This window comes from Arachis ipaensis, chromosome B09, assembly GCF_000816755.2.
Source record: "Arachis ipaensis cultivar K30076 chromosome B09, Araip1.1, whole genome shotgun sequence".
NCBI classification, from domain to species: Eukaryota; Viridiplantae; Streptophyta; class Magnoliopsida; order Fabales; family Fabaceae; genus Arachis; species Arachis ipaensis.
In genome coordinates this window covers 37,668,939-37,696,729 of record NC_029793.2, presented here as the reverse complement: position 1 = coordinate 37,696,729, position 27,791 = coordinate 37,668,939, and the positions used below count along the sequence as shown (strand labels likewise).

The 27,791-nt window shown below is 37.9% G+C and overlaps 2 protein-coding genes across 4 annotated transcripts; both read right to left on the bottom strand.

The window, feature by feature from the left end:
* Positions 12,789-20,025, bottom strand: LOC107618207 (cation/calcium exchanger 4). 3 transcript variants are annotated; one of them, XM_021112472.1, is made up of 5 exons: positions 19,702-20,025; positions 15,949-18,142; positions 15,159-15,363; positions 14,327-14,580; positions 12,789-13,267 (listed from the first exon to the last, which is right to left on the bottom strand). In XM_021112472.1, the coding sequence occupies exon 2, from the start codon at positions 18,009-18,011 to the stop codon at positions 16,041-16,043; it is 1,971 nt and encodes a 656-aa protein (XP_020968131.1). In that variant the 5' UTR covers positions 18,012-18,142; positions 19,702-20,025; the 3' UTR covers positions 12,789-13,267; positions 14,327-14,580; positions 15,159-15,363; positions 15,949-16,040. The 3 variants fall into 3 exon arrangements, with proteins under 3 accessions (XP_020968131.1, XP_016175687.1, XP_016175688.1); XM_016320201.2 differs by lacking the exon at positions 12,789-13,267 and having other exon boundaries at positions 13,733-14,580; XM_016320202.2 differs by lacking the exons at positions 12,789-13,267; positions 15,159-15,363 and having other exon boundaries at positions 13,733-14,580.
* LOC107619384 (ATP-dependent DNA helicase Q-like SIM) lies at positions 20,742-27,183 on the bottom strand. The gene is made up of 16 exons (XM_016321658.2): positions 26,991-27,183; positions 26,152-26,751; positions 25,847-26,066; positions 25,620-25,730; positions 25,189-25,378; positions 24,761-25,094; positions 24,395-24,612; positions 23,998-24,054; positions 23,238-23,318; positions 23,071-23,134; positions 22,765-22,864; positions 22,607-22,690; positions 22,283-22,370; positions 21,818-21,934; positions 21,617-21,709; positions 20,742-21,347 (listed from the first exon to the last, which is right to left on the bottom strand). Exons 2-16 carry the CDS (start codon positions 26,741-26,743, stop codon positions 21,018-21,020), a joined length of 2,679 nt encoding a protein of 892 aa, XP_016177144.1. The 5' UTR covers positions 26,744-26,751; positions 26,991-27,183; the 3' UTR covers positions 20,742-21,017.

Sequence of the window (27,791 nt, the reverse complement as noted above, 5' to 3'; positions counted from 1 at the left end):
AGCTGACAGAAAAATTCCTGAATCAATACTTTCCCCCAAAACGGATGACATAGCTAAGGCTGGACATCCAAGGCTTCAAACAAGGAGATAATGAGTCTCTTTATGATGCCTGGGAGAGATACAGAGAGATGCTACGAAAATGCTCCTCTGAAATGTTTTCAGAGTGGGTTTAGTTAGACATCTTCTATTATGGGCTTACAGAAGGAGCTCAGATGTCTCTAGATTACTCAGCTGTTGGATCTATCCACATGAGAAAGACAATTGAAGAGGCTCAAGAGCTCATTGATACAGTTGCCAGGAATCAACATTTGTACCTAAGCAGTGACCCTTCCATGAAAGAAGAGGTTAAAACAGTAACTGCTGAACTCAGCCCTGTAAAACAAGCTGTTGAATTCAATCAGCAATTGGACTTTCTAACAAAGCAGTTAGCCGAATTCAAGGATAAACTACAAGAGACAAGGATGGCTAATATAAACATGGAAGTACAATTAAAGCAAACAAAGCAGCAGCTGTCAAAACAAATAACAGAAGAATGCCAAGTAGTTCAATTAAGAAGTGGAAAAGCACCAAATGCCCCACTTCAAGGCAGCAAGAAACCAAGAAATGAGCAAACCACCCAAAATCCATCTGAGGACAGTAAGAGCCCAGGAAAAAATAATTCTGGCGCTAAAACGCTAGAAGTTAGGTGGAAGGCTGGCGCTGAACGCCCAGACCATGCTCAAGACTGGCGTTCAACACCATAAACAAGCAAGGATCTGGCGTTGAACGCCCAAAAGAGGCACAGTTCTGGCGTTCAAACGCCAGGAACAGATGAGGAGCTGGCGTCTAACGTCGCTCCAGCTTCTAACTCTGGCACTCCATTGCCAGTGAGGGATCAGACACACACAAGTGCTGATGACAACCCCTCTAAAAAGGCTTCTTCAACCACTTCTGTAGGCAATAAACCTACAGCAACTAAGGTTGAGGAATGTAAAGCCAAGACACCTTATCCTCAAAAACTCCGGAAAGAGGAGCAGGATAAGCAATTTGCTCGCTTTGCAGATTATCTCAGGACTCTTGAAATAAAGATTCCATTTGCAGAGGCACTTGAGCAAATACCTTCTTATGCCAAGTTCATGAAAGAGATCTTGAGTCATAAGAAGGATTGGAGAGAAACTGAAAGAGTTCTCCTCACTGAAGAATGCAGTGCAGTCATTCTGAAAAGCTTTCCTGAAAAGCTTAAAGACCCTGGGACTCATTCAGCTCCTGTCTTGATCACCTGAAACTTGTTTTGAAGAGATGCCAAGAGACCAACCTAGTTTTAAACGGGAAAAATGTCACTTCATGGTGACTGAAGGGATTGTCCTTGGGCATAAAATCTCAAATAAGGAGATAGAGGTGGACCAAGCAAAAATAGAGGTAATTGAAAAATTACCACCACCTGCCAATGTTAAGGCAATCAGAAGCTTTATGGGGCTTGCAGGATTCTATAGGAGGTTTATAAAGGATTTTTCAAAAATCGCAAAACCTCTAAGTAATCTGCTAGCTGCTGACACGCCATTTGTGTTTGACATAGAGTGTCTGCAGGCGTTTGAAACGCTGAAAGCTAAGCTGGTCACAGCACCAGTTATTTCTGCACCAGACTGGACATTACCATTTGAGCTAATGTGTGATGCCAGTGATCACGCCATTGGTGGAGTATTGGGACAGAGGCATGACAAGCTTCTGCACGTCATTTATTATGCTAGTCGCGTTTTAAATGATGCCCAGAAAAATTACACAACCACAGAAAAAGAATTACTTGCAGTGGTTTATGCCATTGACAAGTTCAGATCATACTTAGTAGGATCAAAAGTGATTGTGTATACTGACCATGCTGCTCTTAAATATCTACTCACAAAGCAGGATTCAAAACCCAGGCTCATCAGATGGGTGTTGCTTCTGCAAGAGTTTGATATAGAAATAAGAGACAGAAAAGGGACAGAGAACCAAGTGGCTGATCATCTGTCCCGGATAGAGCCAGTAGAAGGGACGTCCCTCCCCTTTCGTGAGATCTCTGAGACTTTTCCGGATGAGCATTTATTTGCCATTCAGGAAACACCATGGTTTATCGATATTGCAAACTATAAAGCTGCAAGGTTCATACCCAAAGAGTACAACAGGCAACAAAAGAAAAAATTAATCACTGATGCAAAGTACTACTTGTGGGATGAACCCTATCTCTTTAAAAGATGTGCAAACGGAATAATCCGTAGGTGTGTTCCTAGAGAAGAAGCACAAAGGATCCTATGGCATTGCCATGGATCTCAATATGGAGGCCATTTCGGAGGTGAATTGGGCAAGAAGCTTGGATGATGCTCTGTGGGCATACAGAACAACATTCAAAACTCCTATAGGGACCTCTCCATACCAACTGGTCTATGGTAAGGCATGTCACCTGCCCGTGGAACTAGAACATAAAGCCTACTGGGCAACCAGATTCCTGAACTTTGATGCCAAATTAGCTGGAGAAAAAAGATTGCTCCAGCTAAATGAGCTAGAGGAATTCAGATTCACTGCTTTCGAAAATGCCAAGCTTTATAAAGAAAAATCAAAAAAGTGGCATGACAGAAAGCTGTCATCTAGAATCTTTGAACCAGGACAAAAGGTTCTGTTATTCAACTCTAGGCTCAGGCTATTCCCCGGGAAACTGAAGTCCCGGTGGAGGGGACCATATGTGATTACAAGTGTATTACCATATGGTTATGTGGAGCTTCAAGATATTGATTCTGATAAGAAGTTCATTGTCAATGGACAGAGAATCAAGCACTATCTTGAAGGCAATGTTGAGCAAGAGTGCTCAAAGCTGAAGCTAGACTAAAAGCTCAGCAAGGTCCAGCTAAAGATAATAAAGAAGCGCTTGCTGGGAGGCAACCCAGCCATGGGGCATCAATCCTCTAAGCATTTTGCCCTATTTTTATTTTTATTTGTTTATATAAAGTTCACTGATCCTAAGGTAAAGAGTCAATTGTATAAGTTTACAGGGTTACAGAAGGATTCTGCACACAAAACAGAGAAAAAGAGCTCACTGGCAAGAAAACGCCAGTAAAAGTCTGTTCTGGGCGTTCAACGCCTAACAGAAGCATCCACTGAGCGTTGAACGCCAGTGAGGATAGCCATCTGGGCGTTTAACGCCAGATTTACAGCATTCTGGGCGTTCAGAAAAACGCCTAGTAACAAAGGACTTCCTGGCGTTCAACGCCAGAAAGAAGCAGCAGCTGGGCATTGAACGCCCAGGAGAGGCAGCATTTGGGCGCTGAACACCCAAAACATGCAACGTTTGGGCGTTCAAACGCCAGGATGGTGGGGAGGAGGTAAATTCATTTTTCTTCATATTTTTTCATTCTAATCTTAATTTTCATGCTTCAATTCATGATTTCTTGCATAAACATGTTAAGAACCCTGATTTCTAAAATCCCTAATTTCTAAAAACCCTACCTTAAAATATCAAATGTATCTTAATCCATAAGCACAAACCCTCTTTTTCAAATTTAATCCAACTCTTTTTCAAATTTTCAAAACAAATCTATTTTTTTCAACTAATATCTTTTTCAAATCTCCACATTATCTTTTTCAAAATCTAGATTTATCTTTTTCAAAAATTTTTCATATCTTTTCAATTTTAAACTATATCCTCTCTTATCATATCTTCTATCTTATCTTTTCCAAATCAATCTTTTTATCATATCTTTTCAAAAATTTCGAACCCATCCCCCTCCCTTTATATATGGGTTCGGCCTCCACCCTCCTCCATCAACAATTGCACCTAGCTCTCCTTCTATCCCTCTCCTTTCTTTTCTTTTGCTTGAGGACAAGCAAAACTCTAAGTTTGGTGTGTTTATCCGTGATCACTAAGAGCATGGCTCCTAAGGGAAAACAACCCACTTCAAGAGGCAAGAAAGAGAGCGTTCCAAAACCACTTTTGAATCAAGGGAAGTTCTTATCTAAAGAACATTCAGACCATTATTATAAAATAATGGGTCTAAGATCAGTGATCCCGGAAGTTAGATTCGATCTGAAAGAAGACGAATATCCGGAGATCCAGGAGCAAATTCGAATCAGGAACTGGGAGGTCCTAGCTAATCCTGAAACGAAAGTGGGAAGGAATATGGTCCAGGAGTTCTATGCTAATATGTGGCATACAGGCAGGAAAAGACTATCTGGATCTGATATCTATGACTATCGAACCGTGGTCAGAGGAAAGATTATTCATACCCACCCTGACAAGATCAGAGAGATCTTAAAGCTACCTCAACTGAAAGATGATCCAGACTCCTTCAATAGGAGAATGATGAGAACAAACAAGAGCCTGGATAAGATTCTAGAAGACATATGCATCCCTGGAGCCAGATGGACCACCAGCACGAAGGGTGTTCCTAATCAACTCAAAAGAGAAGATCTCAAACCAGTGGCCAAAGGCTGGCTGGACTTCATTGGGCATTCTCTGCTGCCCACTAGCAACCGTTCTGAAGTCACTGTTAAAAGAGCAGTGATGATCCACTGCATCATGATGGGAAAAGAAGTGGAAGTTCATCAACTGATTTCAACTGAATTCTACAAAATTGCTAACAAAAATTCTAAAGAGGCCAGGTTGGCTTACCCAAGCTTGATTTCTCTGCTCTGCAAGGACGCTGGAGTAAGGATGGGAATAACTGAGTATATCTCAATTGAGAAACCAATCACCAAAGCATCAATGGAAAAACAACAAGCACAGGATGACCCCATCAAGAAGAAAACACAATAATTTCTCCCAGAAATCCCTCAATCTGAATATTGGGAGTATCTTGAAACATCAGTTACCAAGATGCAAGAAGCTATGGAACAAATAATAAAGGAACAGAAAGAACAAAGTCAAATTCTTTGCTACTTGATTAAAGAACAGGAAGAGCAAGGGCGTGACTTGAGGAAATTAAAGCGCCAGAAGTTATCTCTTGAAGGACCAAGCACCCCACAGATTCGAGGAACATCCACTTCCCAGAACAAAGGTTGTTAAATTCCAATTTCTGCTTTAACTCTGTGATAGTTGTCGTTATAGGAGTTTACCTTAGGAGTCATATAATAGTAATTAGTGTCTATTTTGATTTTATCTCCAATTAAGTTATAATCTATTTTTCTCATCATCAGCAAACATGAATAAAATAGCAGATCTTTTGAATAAGAGGCAATAAAATTCGAGTTTTAATAAGAAAAAAAAATCCTAATTAGTAACATGTGGTGGCAATGCTTTCTGTCTTCTGAATGAATGCTTGAACAGTGCATATATCTTTTGAATTTGTTGTTTAAGACTGTTAAATATGTTGGCTCTTGAAAGAATGATGAACATGAGACATGTTATTGATAATCTGAAAAATCATAAAAATGTTTCTTGAAGCAAGAAAAAGCAGCAAAGAACAAAGCTTGCAGAAAAAAAATATATAGAAAGAAAAAGAAAAGCAAGCAGAAAAAGCCAAAAGCTCTTAAAACCAAAAGGCAAGGTTAAATAAAAAGGATCCCAAGGCTTTGAGCATCAGTGGATAGGAGGGCCTAAAGGAATAAAATCCTGGCCTAAGCGGCTAAACCAGGCTGTCCCTAGCCATGTGCTTGTGGCGTGAAGGTGTCAAGTGAAAACTTGAGACTGAGCGGTTAAAGTCAAGGTCCAAAGCAAAAATAAGAGTGTGCTTAAGAACCCTGGACACCTCTAATTGGGGACTTTAGCAAAGCTGAGTCACAATCTAAAAGGGTTCACCCAATTATGTGTCTGTGGCATTTATGTATCCGGTGGTAATACTGGAAAACAAAGTGCTTAGGGCCACGGCCAAGACTCATAAAGTAGCTGTGTTCAAGAATCATCATACTGAAATAGGAGAATCAATAACACTATCTGAATTCTAAGTTCCAATAGATGCCAACCACTCTGAGTGAGATGCCAAAACTGTTCGAAAGCAAAAAGCTACTAGTCCCGCTCATCTAATTAGAATCTGAGCTTCACTCAAAAACTCTGAGATATTATTGCTTCTTAACTTATTAGTCTTCTATTTTATTTGTCTAGTTGCTTGAGGACAAGCAACAGTTCAAGTTTGGTGTTGTGATGAGCGGATATTTTATACGCTTTTTGGGGTTAATTTCACATAGATTTTAGTATATTCTAGTTAGTTTTTAGTTTATTCTCATTAGTTTCTAGGCAAAATTCATATTTCTGGACTTTACTATGAGTTTGTGTGTTTTTCTGTAATTTCAGGTATTTTCTGGCTGAAATTGAGGGAGCTGAGCAAAAATCTGATTCAGGCTGAAAAAGGACTGCTGATGTTGTTGGATTCTGACCTCTCTGCACACAAAATGGAATTTCTGGAGCTACAGGAGTCCAAAAGGCGCGCTTCCAATTGCGTTGGAAAGTAGACATCCAGGGCTTTCCAACAATATATAGTAGTCTATTCTTTGCTCAAGGATAGACGACGTAAACTGGCGTTCAACGCCAGTTCCATGCTGCTGTCTGGCGTCCAGCGCCAGAAACAAGTTACAAAGTGGAGTTCAACGGCAAAAACAGGTTACAACCTGGCGTTGAACGCCCAAAACAGCCCAGGCACGTGAGAAGCTTTAGTCTCAGCCCCAGCACACACCAAGTGGGCCCCAGAAGTGGATTTCTGCACTATCTGTCATAGTCTACTCATTTTCTGTAAACCTAGGTTACCAGTTTAGTATTTAAACAACTTTTAGAGATTTATTTTGTATCTCATGAAATTTTAGATCTGAATTTTGTACTCTTTGACGGCATGAGTCTCTAAACTCCATTGTTGGGGGTGAGGAGCTCTGCTGTGTCCTGATGAATTAATGCAAGTAATTCTATTTTCCCTTCAAACATGCGTGTTCCTATCTAAGATATCCATTCGCGCCTAACTATGGAGAAGGTGATGATCAGTGACACTCAGCACCTTCCTCAATCCATGAACGTGTGTCTGACAATCACCTCCGTTCTACATCAGATTGAATGAATATTTCTTAGATTCCTTAATCAGAATCTCCGTGGTATAAGCTAGAATCCATTGTCTTCTCCTTTTATTGTAGAGAAGGTCGTCTTCTAGCCAAAATCTTTTAGTCTTACCTTCTCTAGCTAACTCCACCAACTTCTTGGCTAATGGATCATGACGTAACCCTTCCTTAATGGTATGCACAATATCTCCTTCGACTATAGAAATAGCTGCCAATTCAGCCTTGCGACTAAGCGCATCTGCTACCACATTAGTCTTGTTTGACTTGTATTGAAGTTCGAAATCAAACTCAGCTAAGAAATCTTGCCACCTAGCTTGTTTGGGGATTAACTTCTTCTGGGTTTGGAAGTAGCTTGTAGCCACAATGTCTGTCTTGACGATGAAGTGTGAACCAAGCAAGTAGTGACGCCAAGTTCTTAGACAATGTACCACCGCAGTCATCTCCTTTTCTTGGATAGTGTATCGCCTCTCTGTATCATTCAACTTGCGACTCTCAAAGGCAATAGGATGTCCTTCTTGCACCAGAACCCCTCCAATAGCGTAGTCAGAAGTATCAGTGTGGACTTCAAATACCTTTGAGTAATCGAGCAATGCTAGTACTAGTCCTTCTGTGATAGCAGTCTTCAACTCATCGAAGGCCTTTTGACACTCCTTTGACCATTTCCAAGAGTGATTTTTCTTCAGAAGATCAGTTAATGGTGCAGCCTTGGCAGAGTATCCCTTGATAAATCTCCGATAGTAATTAGCCAACCCAAGGAATGACCTCAATTCAGATACCTTGTTTGGCAGCTCCCACTCTTTGATAGCATTCACCTTTCCTTGATCCATGCAGAGAGTTCCATCTTTAACGATGTGTCCCAAGAAGTGGACTTCGTCCCTTTCAAAGGAACATTTTTCCTTCTTCACATATAGGTTACTCTCTCGCTAAATCTTGAACACGGTTCGTAAGTGTTCAACATGTTCCTCCAAGGTATTGCTATATACAACAATGTCATCCAAGTGGACCACTACAAACCGATCAAGGTAAGGTCGAAAGATCTCGTTCATCAAGGTACAGAAGGTCGCAGGAGCATTAGTCAAGCCAAAAGGCATCACTAACCACTCATACGATCCATACCTCGTGACACACGTGGTCTTAGGCTCATCACCATCGGCAATTCTCACTTGGTGATATCCTGACCTCAAATCCAGCTTTGAGAACCACTTGGCTCTACCCAGTTGATCAAACAAATCGGCTATCAAAGGAATAGGGTATTTCTTCTTGATGGTTACCTTGTTAAGTGCTCGATAGTCGATGCATAGTCTCAACGAACCATCATGCTTCTTTTGGAACAAGACTGGTGGGCCATAAGGTGCCTTCGATGGATGAATGAACCCAGCATCTAGCAAATTCTTGAGTTGCTTCTTCAACTCCTCAAGTTCTACCAGTGCCATCCTATAAGGTGCTGAGGCAGGCGGCTTTGCTCCTAACTCTAATTCAATTTTATGGTCCACCTTCCTCCTAGGTGGTAGTTGTTTTGGCAACTCGGGAGGCATCACATCCTTATTTTCTTCAAGGACTTCCTTGATTTCAGGAGGAACGTCTTCTCTTTCAGATGTTGACTCCTCTTGCAATAGAGCCAAATATGTAATCTCCCCTTTCTTAAACCCTTTCTTGAGTTGCATAGCAGAGAGCATCGGTGGTCCTCCAACTTTAGAGACTGTAGGGACCATGCATGGAGACCCTTTCTCCATGACGCATACTACGTCGTTGTATGGCATAGGTATTATAATTGCCTTCCTTTGCAAATCGAGCCCGATGACTATTTTGAAATCGTCCAAGGGTGCTACTGAGAAATCCACAAGGCCTTTCCAAGAACCAAGAGTCATTTCAACCCCTTTTGCTACTCCCTTAAGGGGTTCACCCTTGGTATTCACGATTTGAACCAGCCATTCTTTTCAGTAATCTTCAATCGAAGCCTCCTTGCTTCATCAGGCGTGATGAAGTTGTATGTAGCACCAGTGTCGATCATAGCCATGACGGGTTTTTATTTGATAAAGGCTTTTACATACATCAAACCTTTCTTTTTTTAGTGCTTGCCTCTTTGCCCTGCATAGCATTCATGTGTTGGATCGATCCAACACACTCAGTTACTTGAGATTGAGCCTCTCACTCTTCGACGATAGATGCAAGAGTCCCTAGCTTGGGACAGTCCTTCATTTGGTGTGCTCCTTTGCATACAAAGCATCCTCCTTTGGGCACGAAAACCTTCTTCTTTTCCTCGTACTCTTTCTTTGAAGAGTATTTTCCTTCCTTCTTGGTTGAAAAACTCTTCCCCTTGTCTCCCCCACCTTTAGTAGAACTAGGTTTGGAGGAAGACTTGGGTTTAGAGTCTCCCTTATGGTATTCAGTGAGTGATTCGGCCACCACACATCCTTAACATTCCTTTTTTGTAGTTCTTGTTTTGCCAAAGGTTGGAGTCCATCAATGAAGAAGAACAATGCATCTTCTGATGCTAAGTTGGGAATTTGAAGCGTGAGAGTAATGAACTCCTTTACGTAGTCGCTAATCGTACTCTTGTGCTTCAACTCCCTCAACTTCTTTCTTGGTTCATATACCACATTTTCAGGGAAGAATTGTCTTTTTAACTCCCTTTTGAAATCTTTCCATGTGGCTATGTTGCAAGTACTCTTCTCCATATCTACGCACTTTCTCCTCCACCACAAAGTAGCATTATCAGAAAGGTAGAGAGCTGCAGTGCGTACCTTTATTGCTTCTTCGACCACCCATTGGCCTTCAAAGTACCTCTCTATTTGCTATAGGAAGTTCTCCACCTCTCAAGCGTCCCTCACACCCTTGAACTCCTTTGGCTTTGGGAGATCAATCTTTGTCGTCTCCCTTATAATGGTTGGTCGAGATTTTGCCTCCTCGAACCAACCTCGAACTTCCTCAAATAGCTTCAAGGAATTCTCAAGCTTCTCTTCGATTTGGAGCATGCTTTCTTTAAAAGCATCTAGTTCTCCTAACACATGAGCCTCGAGAGTTTCTTTATCATGTTCTATTCTTTGGAAACGCTCATCCATAGAGGACAGAACATTCTCCAACATAGAAACTCTCTCTTCTAAGAAGTTAGAGTCCTTACCTCTAGGCTCACTTGAAGAACGCCCTTCTTGCCTCCCTATTGAGAAGGAATAGCATCCCTTCTCCTTTTAGACTCAACATGCTCCATGGTGATACTAGAAGCCATACCCACAAACCACTTGTGCTCCCTCTCGAACCTGGCTCTGTTGCCAAATTGTCACAGCCTTGGACACACCCCAACGCTACCATGCCGGCACTCGGACTTACTCAACCTCTTGAGCTAAGACCAAGTCTCAGCCTAACCCTCAATACTTAGCAAGAAAGCTAAGAACACAAGAGAACATAAGAGAAAGGAAGCTTTGGTGGAAAGAACACTTTATTGCTCAAGTGTTTATTACAAATGACTCACACATGACTCACACTAACTCTCACCTCCTATTTATAGTCATCCACCTCCTCAATGGATGGTTAGGATTAAATCTAATCAACGGTCTAAATTAATCATCTAGAACCTTCATTACAAATATCCATCATACCACAACTTTCTAAATACTTTTAGAATATTCCATACTATTCTTCATACTCCTATATACATCCACACTCTTCTAGAATACTCTATGACTTTTTCAGAGTCTTCTAGAACCTTCTAGGGTATTCCGGGACCTTCTAGAACATTCTAGAACATTCCGAAACCATCTAGAGCATTCTCAAACACTCCAGAAAACTGTACAAATATCGTTAAATCTAACCTTCTAAAATTTACCGTGACAGTTGGCAATATGGTCCATGGTAGTGCAGAGGCTTCGTAGTTAGATGGCAATTGACCTCAGCAACTGAGAAGAGTGGCAGTTTTGGGGAGATGGCCTGACTAATGTCTTTAGAGACATTAGGCATATACCAACACATCACACAATATCATTTTTTGGCTATTTGAGTTACACAGTAGCGTCGTCGTTCTATGAGGTTCAACATGCCAACTATCAAGCCTCAGCACGCCATTACGGAAATATGATTAAGGGTAACAAGAGTTATGGAGGTCAAATTTAAAAGACCAAATTGGAGTTTTGATCAAACTTCGGAAACTAATACGAGTCTTTAACACGGGTTTACCATAAAAAATATATCATGATCATCCAATATTAAGTTAAATAATTTTTTCCAAAGCTTTAAACTACTAGATAAAATACCTATGCACGAATGGCATTATATATATGTATATATACTGACCAATTTGTTCCCCTAACGCGTTATTGGCTGAATGGTTGTATTAGTGAGCCACGAAGGTTGTGGCAAGGCATGTTGCGTTTGGATTGCTATCCATTTTTTCTTTAATACGAATTAGTTTGTCTTGTTGAAATTTGTTGCCGCATGAGATAAGCCTTAAAGTAGTCTTTGAAGTTGCACTCGAGTTTCAAAGTGGTCCTTAAATTTAATAATTACTCAATTTTGTCTTGAACTTGCACTCCGGGACTCATACTAGTCCTTAAGACACTTTCCGTTCATCAGAACCTAAAAACAACGTCGTTTTGTATTTATTGAAAAAAAAAAAAAGAAAAACACGTCTGCATATTTTTTTTTTGGTCGATCACTATCTTTGCATCTGACCCACGTCCATGGCTTTCAAGTTTAAAAACAAAAAAATGAAAAAGCCACTTGGTGTTATTCAACCCAACAGAATTTTGGCCTTAAAGTTTAGAGCTTTGAGGGAATTATCGGTTAATAATCAAAAACAAAGAAATGGGAATTTGGAGAGAGAGAGAGAGAGAGAGAGAGAGAGGAAAGGAAAAAGAGAACTGGATAAGAGTTGGGAAAGGGAAAATGGAGCGTGAAAGAGAAAGGAAAAAGGGAAAAGGGAACTGGGGAACGGTTGGGGAAGGGAGGGTTTGTTAAATAAATACAAAACGACGTCGTTTTTAGTATTCCGATTAACGGAAAATACATAAGGACTAATATGAGTCCCGGAGTACAAGTTCAAAGACAAAATTGAATAATTATTAATTTCAAAGACTACTTTAAAGCTTAAGTACAACTTCAGAAATCACTTTGAAGCTTAACTCGTTACCGCATACTAAACAGATAACTTTTAAGGGAGTAAAATTTACACTTTTTTATATTGGATTGCCAATAGTGTTTTTTTGGTACTATAGACTATTAGAGTGTTAATTTTAAATGTGGCATCACTTAATTTTACAAATTTCCGTTTCAAACAAATTAAAAAATTTGATTCAAAAATCAATCCCTATTTATATACTATTTATATATCTTCCACAGTTTTAAGAAACACTATCAATTACAATCTTTAAGTATATCATTTAAGCTAATTCATTAAATAAACATACAAAACAAGGTTAAAAGTGTTATATCATAGACTAAAATTTAAGCTCCCGAGTAAAACATACAAAACAAGGTTAAAAGTGTTTTTTTTCTAGTACTGTTAACTATGAAAGTTTACTCCCATAGCCAAAAACTCTTAAAGACAACGAAGGGAATTAAAGGAAAACTCGTATGAAACAAGAAATTAATATTCATGTATTAGAGTACAACCTAATTCATTTATTTCAATTTATCTATGATAGTTAAATAAACATTAGTTACAAATTTGAACAAGAAAGTACGATTTTAGGTATCATACTACAAATAGAGAAAGTTTCATACTACAAATAATGAAGATTTAGGTATTTTGATTTTATTTTTCAAGACCATAGAGAAATTGAAAATGGAATTAAGTACGATTCAATTGGACAGATCATATGAAAGAGTGCTTGAGGCTTTATATGCAAAATTTTACTGTTTTAGGGCTGCACGAAGTAAGGATCCCGAAGCTGGCCATGGTATACCAGCATATATATTAACGGCCATTAAAAAAAAAAGCTTTCAGGTGTATAAAACATATAAACTAGGGAAGCCTCATTTGAACAAGAAAGAAAGACGCAAATTTCAATTTACCAGTACCTATACATAAATTTATCGCTAACCCCATCGTGTATGAAAGCCAACTATAATGATTAAAAGAAATATACCGAATCACACAAAACTGCACCTGTTTGTAATCTCTCATTTCCATCTGAGAGACTGCCTAATGCCTGTATAAATAAGTCCTAGAGACCTCCCTATCAAAGTAACCAAAAAGAATGAGATTGCAGAACTCATTTTGTCAACAACTGCTCTAATCAGAGGCATTAATATGTCAGATAACTCCAGGAATAAGCTGAAATAATATCGCCTACAATGCATTACAACAAAAACAAGTATATATCTGCTGTCAAGCAATGCCACCTTTACAACAAAAAAGTATCCAATAAACATTCAATACATAAATCTTATAAATGTTTTAAAAACATGTGCACAAACCTGTTTATTACAAATACAAAGCCATTTCAAAACAAAATACATACTGTTCTCAAAATACACAAACTTTTCAAGATGTAAAATTACAAATATTGTTCAATTGTGTTCAAAATACACAAAAACTGTCGGAAACTTGTTGGATGTTTTCGTGCTGTATGCAAAGTATTTCTGATATGGTCAAAAATCGATTATTTTTTAATGGTCACATCACTAACTAGTATTTGAAAGAGAGTTGAAATTCACATTGGCAGATCTTCCAATTTCTTAATTCCAAAGATTCATTATTTCATTCACCAAAACATGAGTTCTGTTTAAGGATGACAGAGAGTGCCCCTCTTCAGCCCCTAAACATGACTAGAAGTCTAGAATTCTCAATGTAAACACAAACAGATTCTATACATCCAAAATGGAGAGTATGTTACGAGTATAAAACCATAGGAGAATCACAACTCAGAAGCTAGCTAATGAGCTATTGTGGTGAGAGCGCACAAGGCCTTATAAGGCCTTTACCATCAGGTGCCTTCCCCAAGTGGGCTCGTTACATTGTAAAAATTTACTTAATAGAATTTCACATCTTGTTTAAGAAAAACATAATAAACGAAATGAAGATTTGACAGCCTAAGCTTAATCTTTATATATATTCAGACTAAGTTCATTTCAGTCCCTGATGCATACAATGTACTTCCCACAATCAATTTCCTTTGTATGTTATATCAATTCACAAGTCTAATAAAAAATTAAACGGGAAGAAAAAATTGAAAGGAATAAAGGCAGAGTCAAAACTAAGCCTTGTCCTAATAGAAGAGATCAGCTACAGCCTAAACGGATCAATATGTCTGATAGAAAAGGATAGGAAGGAAACCATTTTCAGAGGTCAAATAGAAAGAGAGAAAAAGAATTTGGTAAGCCTAAATAGAGTAACAAGAAAGTATACCATCCTGCTAAGGCTCTTGATTCCTTAGTCCGCTTTACTGGCATTGAGAAATGATTTATCACCAAGCACTGTAATTCAGGGGACACCGTTTTTGAATTTAGCTGGCTAAGCCTCCTCCACCAACTTTGTGTTTCAGTCTGACTAATATTTGGCAGATAAATGTGCTGACTCCCAAGTGTGCATAAATCAAATTGATCCTCATACATTGACACAACCGTATCCATGTTATGGTACGCCCATTGGTTCAAAGCCACCTGATATCAGGTGTATCAAAGTTTCCATCAAATTTCATGGGCAGTAGAGAAATAAAAATGTAAAAATACTGAAAAACAGGTACATCTTGGGAACTAATGAACTTTTATTATTGTTCCTTTTACAAGTTTCCTCAGATAGCAGGACAATCCCCAACTCCCCAAACTCTCGAAGGACCAGATACAAAGCTGAAGCCCACTCTGGCGCTGAATTGCAAATGAAAGCTATGGGCTTATGGCAAATAATAATTTTCTGATTATTTTAGCAATGTTTAAGGCTCCGAATTTAAAAATAAATAGCAAGGGATGAAAGAACAGCATGCATAAGAGGACAGTTCATAGTAGAAAGGTGTGAACAAAAGGAAAGGGAAACATGGAGAAGTGATGATAACAAAAAAGGTGGGTAAGAATCCTAGTGGAGGTACCCTACCATTTAGTGGATGGTAGTATGCTGCTGGGTCAGGTAGCCGGAGTAAATAAAATATTAAAATTAAAAAATTAAAGTAAAATAAAAGAAATTATAAATGTAAATGTTTTCAAATTGTAACAAGCATCAGACCAGCATAAATGTAACCATGTACCTCATTACGTAATTTTTGGAGTTCTCTGGTGGACAAAGCACATAATGATATGTCCAAGCTATTGGTTTTACTCGATACATCACTATCAACAGAAATAAACTCCAGATATACACTTGCAATCCCATCTGCTATAGCTATCACTAAATCTTCCAATATGGAAATGCCATGCAAACCAAATATACAAGAATCATAGCAACAATCCTCCCTAATAAGATATGGATGATCAATTAGATTCCTTAAAGATTATCTCAAAAAAAAAAAAAAAAAAAGATTTCAAAACTTGTTGGAATTGAAAGAAAAAACTACAGCACAAATGCATAATCATAGCCTCAAGACAGGAAAATGATCTTTGTACATCTAAATAGGTATTTCACTTTTATTAACTTGTTGTCAACACTCATCATCATCATTAAAGCAAGACATGTCTTCGTTTGTATACTAGGCCAGATATGGATTTAGAAATCATGCAATGGCTGCTAATGCATTAGAAATTTCACTGAGAAATTAGGCATTCTTTTACTCTTTTTCCAACTTGAAACATTTTTAAGTAAAAATAGAATCCAGAAGAAAAAAATCTCTTCTCTGATTATGTTTCCTTTGAAAATTAAACAACACAAAACATTAACCAAGTGACAACATCAACAGAAACCTGCATGACAACAATATATGCTTTTCACATACAAAAACAAAGCTAAAGATTTTATGCCCATTGGCAGCAGACCTCAACTAGAATTCATGTTATCTATAGCATTGACTATATAAGATAGGTAAAAGAAATGATAGGGTTTACCTAAGTGAACCAAATGTGAGTGTTCAACTTGAACCATCAACGGGATGCTCAAACCACCTATATTGGCAGCAACATCGTTCAAAGGTGAGTGTTCAGCTTGAACCATCAACTGTTATGAGGCCCATGGAAGTGCACACCCTGAACGAAAGAAACACCAAATAAAGGCCGATGAGACCAATTCCTAGTACTCGATCAGGATGCATATTGTTGCGAGGTAAAACAACAAGCGCCCATAGCAGTCCAGCGATAAGAAATCCCAGTGTGTAAAATAAGCTACTGTCTTCCGGCACCACGAACAATGCAGGTTTCTTTGACCATGCCCCGAGAAGCAACGAGATCCCCAAACCAACAAGTGTGTTGAACATGGGACCTGCATAGCACCCAGATACGGCTATCTGAACTCCGTCTTCTCCATCCAATGCTAATGCAACATTTGACATCAAATCACCCATAGAATTTCCCCATGCTAATACGGTTAATCCAAGGATGGATGGATTAATTCCAAAAATTATACCAAATGCAACCAATAGAGCCACAAGCTCATTTGCAATTATGTAGAACCACACTATGCTCATGAGGAATCCTCCAAGAACCCAAGGAATTAGATACCTACGTGGTGGATGATCAGGCCTTGTATATTTATATGCCAGAATACCAAGGGTGCATCCAAGTGCAATACTAATACAATAAGATAGTATTGCACTCAAAGAACTCACACTATCTTGTGTGCTCCACAAGAAGGCTAGGAGAATGGGAGCCAATGTAGCACAGGCCACAGCATATGGCTTAGACCAGACTTCATCATTGACCATCGGAATTGTAAGCTGTCTAGGAATTGCCAATGGCACCTCCAGCAATAAAAGTAGTTTCATAACAGAGAAAGACCTGTTGTTTTCAGTGGGCTGATCACTCCATCCCCAAGGAGGCCTTTCATCATCTAACATATGAATTTTATTTGCCTGGTTTGAATATATTGCCACGTTTGAAGACCACATCCATTGAGGCAAGGAAGGAGGTAACCGGGGTGGATCACTCTCAGTGTCTAAGTCAAGGAAAGGGCTATAGACAGAAGTATCCTCTTCAGATCCCATAGAGAAGATGCTTCCCTGGACAGGAAGCAATGGCGTGACAACATCCAATTTCAAATTATGTGCATGCTTACGTAATATCTCATTGGCAGCAACAATGAATGCATAAACAACATAAATCGACACAAAAGCAATGGCTGCTCCAACGCTCACCTTACCTATAACCAAAATCACTAGCAGCGAGATAAGAGTGATTAGAAAGAAACTAACATCCCTTATAAAGCATCTGTGATCAACTTGACTCTCCTTATCTGACACACACAGAGAAACAGCTCCAACAACAACACAGGTAACAAATAGAGCTCCACCTAACACGCTGTTAAGACCCACTTCACCTGTTTCAGTACCCACAAAGGATGCTATACTGGAAAACACATCAGGTGCACCATTACCAAGCGGAAGCAGCACGACCCCAGCCACAGTCGGGGGCAATTTCAAGAGCCTTGAGAGATGCTCAAGAGAAGGGCAAAAGTAGTCAGCCGCAGTGTTACCTAAAAGATAAAACAAAGCAGCAAGCCACACGCCCAATACTAGATAACCAAGAACTCTGACACTGCCACATGTGCAATAGAAAAACCTCAGGTAATCAAGATATCCATCTGAAGAACATTGCGGATTCGCCTTTAGGTAATCACAATGGTTGGCATAACCAGCATGGTTTCGCAACCCGTTACACATTCCTGGCGTAGCTGCAGGCAAATCCGTGTCTGAAAGCTCACTAATTACACTTGAACTATTAAGGCTAATTTCAACCATTCTACGGTGAGTAACCCCAGTGTGAGAAGACCTATATCTCGATATTGAATTCGGAGGCAGGTGGTGTTTTGCCAAATTTGCAGATTGCCTAAGAAGCGGGTTATGAAGAATATCTTCTCGGTTGTAAAAAAAGAAAAACACAACCACCACACAAAGACCATTGAAAACAATACGAAGCTTTCTGCTTCTTGCACCAAATAAGCCACTCAACTTCTTCATTACCAATCTTTTTACCACCTCCCAAAATTACTAAGATCACTCACAGCGTGGTATCAGCTCCAATATGAAAACAGCCTTATTAAAAAATTGAAATAAATCCACCAGCAGGTATGGTGACTAACCACTTGAACCTGAGCACAAGGAGTAATCAAAGTCAGGATATGACAAGATAATATACATTACAATAGCAAATTTTTTTTAAGAAAGAATAGTAAACAAACATAATAAACTTTCACATACTCCAAACTTGCTAATTTATAAGGATTGTCAAGTATAAACTAAAAAATATATGCCAAGGAAATCATGAACAATCCAACAAACAAAATGCATGATTCCCAGTGCCATGAGCAATAGAATTTGCAAGCAAAACATAATAGTTATTTTATGTATTACCCAATACTATCTCCTCTACCTTTTTTCCTAAACCTTTAAAAGAAACTACAGAGATGAACAAATGGAATAGCTAGGTAAGTTAACTTGGATGCAAGGGTTTTCTAAGTGCAAATCCGAGACGCAACACCTTCATCTGCCAAGGTCCTAAAATCATATTTCATTGTAATCAGGAAATGATACCAACATAGAATCAAATATTCACCATAGAGAATCTTTTACCCTTAAAAAATTTTAGGATTAAAAAAGGATGTTTTGACCCAAAATCATAATGTGCAAAGTAAGTTTTAGTATTTAATTAAGGTATAAAACAATAAATTTCTAGAGAGAGAGAGAGAGAAACAATTAGAAACAATGAACCTTCTGAAACAATGAACTTCAAAAGTAAGGGAAAGAAATAGAAAATTCAAAACTATCCATGTCTTACTAATAATGAAAACAGAAAAACTCAATCTCTTAAACTCAATAATTACATCAGTTATCCAACTAAATAATTGCATCACAGTTATCATAAACTGATTTCAAAGCCTAGAAGCAGAGTAAAATTAAAAACATGAGGCATATAATATATCAAAAGATCACCAATTGCAAATTTTTTAACAAGAACATTAGTTAAGAACAATGAAATTAATAAATCATTCACGAAATTAAAAACAGCAGCAGCATTCAGCAACAAACATTTAGCATTCAGCACAAACAGCATTCAATCTGAACTCAACAATCAGCATTCAGCAACAAACATTTAGCATTCAGCACAAACAGCATTCAGCAACAAGACCATATCTGAACTCAACAATCAGCATTCAGCAACAAACATTACAAAACATTAACCAATAATCACATTAAACCTCCAACCAGCAACCAGCAACCAGCAACCGGCAACCAGCAATGACAAAATAGCAACAAACATTAGTACATAAACATTCCAAAACCGTGATGACACTAATCCTGCACCCAGCAACCAGCAATTACAAAACGGCAACATTATAAAACATTACAATACATTACACAAAAATTCCAGAAATTAATAAGAACAAGAAGAACCAAGCATTCAGAAATTAAACAGAGCCATCACTCATCAGTAAACAGAGCAAAATTAAAAGGAAGAAGCGGATGCAAAGCAAAATTAAACAGACCCATCAGTAACCAGAAGCAAAATTAAACAGAGCCATCACTCATCACTCATCAGTAACCACTAACCATGCAAAGTTAAAAGGAAGGAGCGGATGCGAAGCAAAATTAAACAGACTAACACAGCCATCAGTAACCAGAAGCAAAATTAAACAGATCCATCACTAACTTTTGATGGAGACACGGATGGCAACCGGCGAGACGACGACGATAGGCGAGGCGACGGCAAGCGGCGACCCAACGGCGAGCTGCTCCAAGCCACGAACAGAGAAGCCAGAGAAGATGGGGATGACGAGCCGAGCTACCTGGGATCTGGACAGAGGGAAGAGGAAGAAGTGGAGGCGCCGAGAACCTGAGGACGGCGGTGGCAAGGATCCTAGGGCTAGGGTCCTCTTTGCTTTGCTTCAGAAGGGGCCAATGGGGATGCACGAATGATTCTTGATTCGGGGAAGGGGGTGTTTCAGGATTTGGCCTTTTTTTTTTTTAAATCACAAAACGGCGTCGTTTTTTATAGAACCGGTCGGTTACCGACCCGATTCAACCGGCCGGTTCAGCGGTTTCTGAACGATTTTCTCTTCAACATTTTCTCTTCAACAGTTATTATCAGTAGATCGGACCGCTTTTATGGCCAGTTTCCGGTTCACAGGTTCGACCAGCCGATCCGATCCGATTTTCAAAAATCAGAACCATGCTATAAGAGAAAAAACCACATATAATAAGAGAGCACTTATTCAACTACTATTCTTAAATGCATCACTTAGTGCATGTTTGGGCGCCATTATTTTGTTAAAAAAAGATCTTTTTTCAATGAAAAAAGATCTTTTTTTATTTTTTAACGTGTTTGGCAAATTTCTAGTAGTAAAAGTAAAAACACTAGTAAAATCAAAAAAAGATCTTTTTTGAGAAGCTGTAATTTACATCTTTTTTTAAAAGATCTTTTTTCCTTAAAAAAAGATGTTTTTCATGTAATAAATGAACAAAAAAGTACTTTTATACTGTTATACCCAAACATAATTAATAGATAAAAAGACCTTTTTATATGAGATATCCAAACATAAAATTACTTTTACTTCTCTATAAGATCTTTTAAAAAAAGATAACTCAAAAAAAGATCTTTTTTTTAAAAGCTCACCCAAACAAGCCCTTAAACTACTAACCACTATCTAACAATCTCAACACATTTCAACACCCCGTCATGGAGGACATACATAGAAAAAGATATCCTGATTATTGGATTAACAGCAATCCATTTGTTGTGATCAATGCTTGAAGACAAAGATCTGAACCAGTTTGGTGGGTTCTCAGTTCCCTAATATGTGGTTTTCTTCCACAGATAAGCAAGAATAGTAACCATTAAATTATATCTCTGATCCAGACTCCATAATTATCCTTGAAGAAATTGCAATGACCATGAATAATTCACTTCTTATGTCAGAGTAAATTGTATGTTAATGTTAGAATAACCGCACACGATAGCCTCATGAATCACTTATATTTTGTGAGTTTTGCTTCAAGTCTTCCGCGAGAAGTCCTCATATCGTGTTTCATTTTATTGGCTTTTCTCTTTTGATGTTTCCTGGGACTTCTCAGCGTCTCTGGCTTTTTATTGACTTGCATTCTTTCCAGACGCTGGCGACGGATTTCAGGATCAGCCCAACCTTTACCCCATTCAGAGAATGAGGAATATGGTTTGTGAGTTTTCGCTGCAAGCAACATATCTGCCTCTGGGTAAACATAGAAAGCTTCTTCACTCATGGACCTGATAAATTCCAATCCCAATTTTGTTGGCTCCGGAAATTTTATCTGAACATGGGTCTGCGACGAGATAAAAACCACAGTTGAATTACCAATTTACAGTCACAGCTAATGACAGCATGCATGTAACAAGACAGCGCATGAATGGTAACATGAGGACACACCATAATGTTTTATTTCCTCCTTGTATTCAATGCTTATGAGTATGGTTTATATTTCTTAACCTTTTTTAAGTTTTGAAGCACAAACCAACACTCAATCATGCAATATGATGCAACGCAAATTAGATAAGGACATGTTATTATTAGACCGTAGAAACAAAACAATACCTTGTCATCTCCCTCCCTGATGTATCCTTTAGCTTCCAAAATCCGAGAGAGACCTCTCCACAATAATATATCAGTGTTTAGAAACTTTTGAGACTGCATATATGCATAATATGAAAACAATTCACATCAATTTACAGCAACATAGAACATCAGGCAAAACAGCAAAATGGGGATAAAGATTACAATTATATGTGGGTTCACCTGCTCCCGTATCTTTCCGACAATATTCTTAAGGCACAACCTCTCTCCATGTCTTCCATATCCATATTCAAAATGTATATCATCATCATATGCAACATCCATGGAATAACTACATGCCTGACAAATCGACAACCATCATGCTTTAGTTCCTTTTCGCTGATGACATCGAATGTAGAAAACATAATTTCTGGACCGTAACAATTTCATATATACCAAGCGTTGGATCCAAAAGTTCACTTTCAAGACCAAAGCTATTAAAAGTAAATACAAAAAGTGCAGAAAACAGAGCATTTATGAAATTTATTTTATCCTATTGAAATTCAACGAGAGATAGAGATACATAGAACATGTGTAAGATGGTGCTAAGGTCCACATATCCGGAAAATACTAACAATACTACAATGTAATTCATTTTTGAGAATTAATTGCAAGTTTACTTGGTGAAATGGAAACTACTTGACATACATGACTAGCAGCAATAGTTTGTAGTAATATACACGCCTCGTCTTTCATATTCTGCCTTTGAGGCGGTCCATCAACACACACATCACATCTACATGAAACAGGGTGCATCAAGACAGTGACAACAGCATTAATCAGCAACTCAAAAGATTCAACATCCTATCAGTCAACCCAGCTGTAGCATAAGTAGATCGCAACACCACATAATTACCACAACAATTGAATATACAAATAGAATAAATAAGATATCAAATTACTAGATATTGGTAGAATTTGAAATACATATGCTACAGGATCTATATGGCACTGAGGCCAGAATTTACATACAAGAGACATTTTCTATGACTGAATTCCTCTCCAAAGTATTCCACAAGTGTCTTTGCTCGACAGCATGACGTGTTCATTCCGTATCTGGACAATATACCACAAGATTATGTACCATAACTACAAGAAAAAAATATAGAGGTGTATGCATCAAAACAAACCTGAAACAGTCAGACAACATGATATATGCTTGTTTTGTCTGATATTCACTTCTTCGACTAGGCAAAAGTGATGGAACTCTCGCTAGGTTTGCAAATAGAACTGGAAGTGCAGTAGGAGAAAGAAATGTAAAAAAGAAAAAAGAGAGTGGGGGGCTTGAGAAATGGCTAAGTGGTGAAAAAGAATGAATCAGTAAGCAACCTACTAATTCAGTGCGAGTCAAGGGAATACGAGTAGATTTGAACAGAAAGCTAGGAATGAAACTTGCATCATGAGATAAATATTGCCTCTATAATGATTAAACTTACTGCAGTCTGCTAATTTCCCATCTCGACCAGCCCGACCAGCTTCTTGGTAGTAGGCTTCCAAACTCTGATCAAATTACATATTCAATAGTTTTAGATATCTCCATAAAAAATGAAATCAAGGGTGCATGGAATGAACACAGATACAGATAAAGTTTTGACAAAGAGACCTGTGGCCAACCATAGTGGATGATTCTTCTGACATTTGGCTTGTCAATCCCCATGCCAAATGCTATTGTTGCAACAACAACCTGAAAATGATAAACATAAATGCATTCCTGTCATTTGGAAAACCTTATTATGGTTCCCTACAAACCAATGAAGTAAAGGTGAAAAGGAAGAGTGATTGGTAGCAAACACAGAATATGGGTAAAATTAATTCAAATCCATGGCTTCATATCACCAAAATTAAAAGAAACTTGATCCTTTAATTATTATTTTGGTATATAATGTGACTTAAGCAATAACAAGATCATTACAAAGAAACAGTCATGCTTTGATGCATAACAGGTTTGGCAGGATTTCAAAGAGCCAAAGTTGCAAAATCTTATAAAAGAAAGGACCAGACATGTATATAAATAGAAGTGTTTATGCATGAAAATAAGTCAAACTCATGAACCATCCAAATCCGACATAACAAGCTAAAAGAAAATACTTGTTTGTGTTTTATTGATTGTGTTCCATGCAGTTGTTTCTGGATTTTCATAACAATGGTGCAAATGGCACCACACTATCACTGAGACAAGAAAATTAAAATAATACTGTAACTTAATTTCAGAAGTCTGTCACATCATATTTTAAAATTAACAAATGATTACGATAACTGATAACTGGCAACCTGAATTCAAATATAAAACACTATTCATTTGCCTTCATAAAAATTTTGAAGTCAGACATCTATTATTGTTCTGTCAGATTCAAGATCCATACCTCTATGGTATTTTCATGAAATTCTTTGTGAACCCTTCTTAGATGTGATTTGGGCAGCTGGAGATAGAAATTCAGCTCATAAATTAGTTTCACATCCAACAGATAACATAATTCAAATCTTGATAGTTGAACATGCAGCAAAAGTTTATAAGAGAATAATGTAAAACTAGCTACCAAGCTCGTTTCAATGAATTCCACAGTAGAGCCTAGAAACCAATTAAGAATAACAGGTAATTAAATTATTCTTCTCCGTATAGTATATAGGAGACATCCATTGGAAATTATGCACTGTATTTCATTGTGTTTAAAACATGATCAACATGATAAAGTCCAATTGATTAAAAATTTAATTTTTAAATGACCATCTACTTAAACAAGATTGAGTATAATCCCATACCGCTGCATTATAGGCAGCAGCCTTCACGCCAAACTTGCATAGATACTTTGCAATTTTCAGCGTTTCTTTTCTCGTTGGTACATATATGATTGCCGGTCCTTGCTCCAAAGGACCTTTAAGTACTTTCAGACTTCCTTCTGGTTCCTTGGGTGGATCATCTATCTCAGATAACTCCCAGTCCTTCGGAGGAGATTGTGCACAAAATTCACCACAGGTAACTGCATTAATTAAAAAAAAAAACAAATTGAGAGTCACAAATGTTCAATGAGATTGAAGTTCTTCACCACTGGCACTGAAATTGCTTTCAGTTTTATGCTAAATATGAACAATAACTCCAAAGTAAAAAAATGCCAGAAAGTGTAATACCATCCCAATCATCCACGCTTTGACAGTCATCGTTGTCATTTTCCAGAAACTCGACAGACAACTCTTTTCCCTTTACAAGATTGTCTGTGTTTCCTGAGCGCATTACATTAACATATCTGCCACCATAATCATCATGGTTGTCATCCACATCATAAGGAGAAACATCATCATTATTAGAGATTCTACCAGCACCAGAGCTGCTGGAAACATCATCCGAGTCCTTTGAGATGGAAGACTTTTTATTTTTATTGGAATTTAGCTTGCTACCATATACTTTAATCAATTCATGAAAATCTTTCTCATAAAAGGCTTGTGAAGTTCCACTATGCTTTACCTGTTTGAAGCCACAATGAATCTTAAGTATATATAGACTATGGTAACAAGTTATAAGCGGATGCTAGCATGAAAGTTATAAACATAAAACTCACCATGAAGCGTAAATTAGATCGAAAGAAAGATGTAAGCACAACAATTGTTTCCTTTGACATGCGTAATGATTTTAAAATATCTTCTTGAACTCTGTGTGTAGCTGTAGCTGTCAAGGCCATCAAAGGTATGTCAAATTCCAGGAATTTAAGTTTGCTGGTGCTGAAATTTTCCCTCAGCACAGATAATCGGCTGAAACAAGTGAAAGACATTTTATGTATAGGTCATACTTCTGACAGCAGAATAAAGGCATTTAAGAAATCGTGAAGGTATGCAGGAAACAAAGAACAAACGTGACGATTAAGATAATCAGTCAAATTAATCTAACAATTGATCATTGATCTTTAATCTTTGTTTCTATCCAATTCATTTCCAGCATAGAGAATCCTAAAATAAAAATAAATAAATAAAAGAAGCAGCAAACAGAGGATACCTATAGTCTGGACGGAAATCATGACCCCATTTAGAAACACAATGCACCTCATCAATTGCGAACAATGCAATACCATGACTTTCTGCAAGCTTCTGCAGTGGTTGTATTAATCTACATGGGATTGCATTGCAATTAGAACATAATAAAGAATGAAAAGACAAACAAAAATGAAGACTTCAACAGATACTTAATGAGCTTCTCAAAGACCCCGAACGGCCAAACCATACCTTAGGACAGTCTCTGGACAAACATATATTATGCTGTACATGCCTCTCATTGCTTTCTTTTCAACAGTATTGTCAGGTTGCCCAGACCCAAGAAAGCAAGCGCTGACTCCATGTCTTGCTAGCTTTAAGCATTGATCATGCATCAAGCTTATTAATGGCGATATCACAACCACCACTTTCCCAGTTAACAATGCAGGAACCTGAAAGCACAATGATTTCCCTGCAAAAACATCCCCATAAATGTAAGTACAACATAGAAATTTAGCAAGCAACACAGAAGGGACAGTTAGAGCTAAAGAATGAACCAGATCCTGTTGCAGCAAGGACAAGGCAGTCCTTATGAGCTGCCCATGCGTTCAGCGCTTCCTTCTGAAAACTCTTCAAACACAAAATCCCAAAATGCTTCTGTAAGAGACCACCAACTCTCGTCTCCCAATCAGACATAACAACCAAATTTTCCATTGGACCAGTTACAATTTGTCCCGGCATCACGGTCACATCATCAGGCATTTTAGAGATAGGCTTATCGTGCTCATTCACCATTTCTAGATCAACAATTGCCACATCACGTATCTTATTGCACACAGTGGACTTATCATTGGAATGAAAATGGTCCAATATGCTCGACTGCCGAACTTGGCTGGTCGAGGACAAAGCTTTTCTCTTGAGAGCTTTTCCATGAGGAGCACGAAATTTTGAAGGCTGCATGGTGGTAGTGGAAGCTTTGGAGCTAGTTGTAGCTCTACCACTACCACTACCAGCCGTCAAGATATGCTCCACAACATTGGGAATAGACAAACCCACTGTTTTGATGCCTTCTACAATGCTGGAATACTCAAAACCCATTTCAAGCATTTCCACAAGCACTTGGTCGAAGGATAAGTTACTGGCACCCATTTCATACCCTGGGAATAGCAAGCATTAACAAACTTGTGTAGCGAATAAAAAATTGAAAAATACAAGTAAATGGGAAGTAATTAGAGATGAAAAAGATCCCATCTTCCCAAGAATTAAGATGAAATGGCATTATGAATTTTCTGCTGCGCTTGGTGATGGCAAACGCAAAAGACCAAAACTTGGGCACAGGGGCCACATTGAATAAAGGAAACAGCAGAACGGAGAAAAGTAATGCATGAAATTGAACCTGAAGAAATTATCTTCTGAATTCTTCGTCAGGAACCGCGCCAAATGGTTTTTTGAGTGACCAAAACATTAACATGAGAATCTCCAACTCTTTGGCGCTCGCGCTACAGTGAATATCGATATTCGGAGGAGGAACCAACTGTAAACGACGCCGTCAGATGAATATCTATATTTTCTGTTTCTCTCTAATTTCTTTCAGAAAAAAAAAATTAAAAACGTTTTTTTCCCCTTTTCTGTTGGACGATCAATTCTTTCTGGGCTGGCTCGCATGAGTTAAAGCTGAACCCTATGATGTTGTTGGGCCAAATTATCAATAACGGTTTCTTATAATTTTTTTATTAGAGTAATTTTTGTGACGGATTGGTTCGGGGTACAAATCACCAAAGAAAAAACATTTGGGAAACAAAAATAATTAGTCAATATGAATTTTAAGTTTTTAACCAAAGGTTAGTCGAGTGATTTTGGAGAATGCAACACAAGCATCATAAAAAGGGATAGCAAGGTAAGTGAACCAAAAAATAATATAGTTTTTGTTTGGGCGCCTTTAACTCAATAAAAAAAAAATTTTTTTTTTTGTATATTTGAGAAATTTCAAATAGTAAAGGTAAAAGTACTAAAAAAATAAAAAAATAAAATATCTTTTTTGAAAAGTTACAATTTACATTTTTTTAAAAAAAAAATTTTTTAAAAATAAGATATTTTTTACATAATAAATGAACAAAAAATACTTTTATCTTATTTTACTCAAACATAATTAATAAATAAAAATATCTTTTTATATGAGATATCCAAACATAAAATG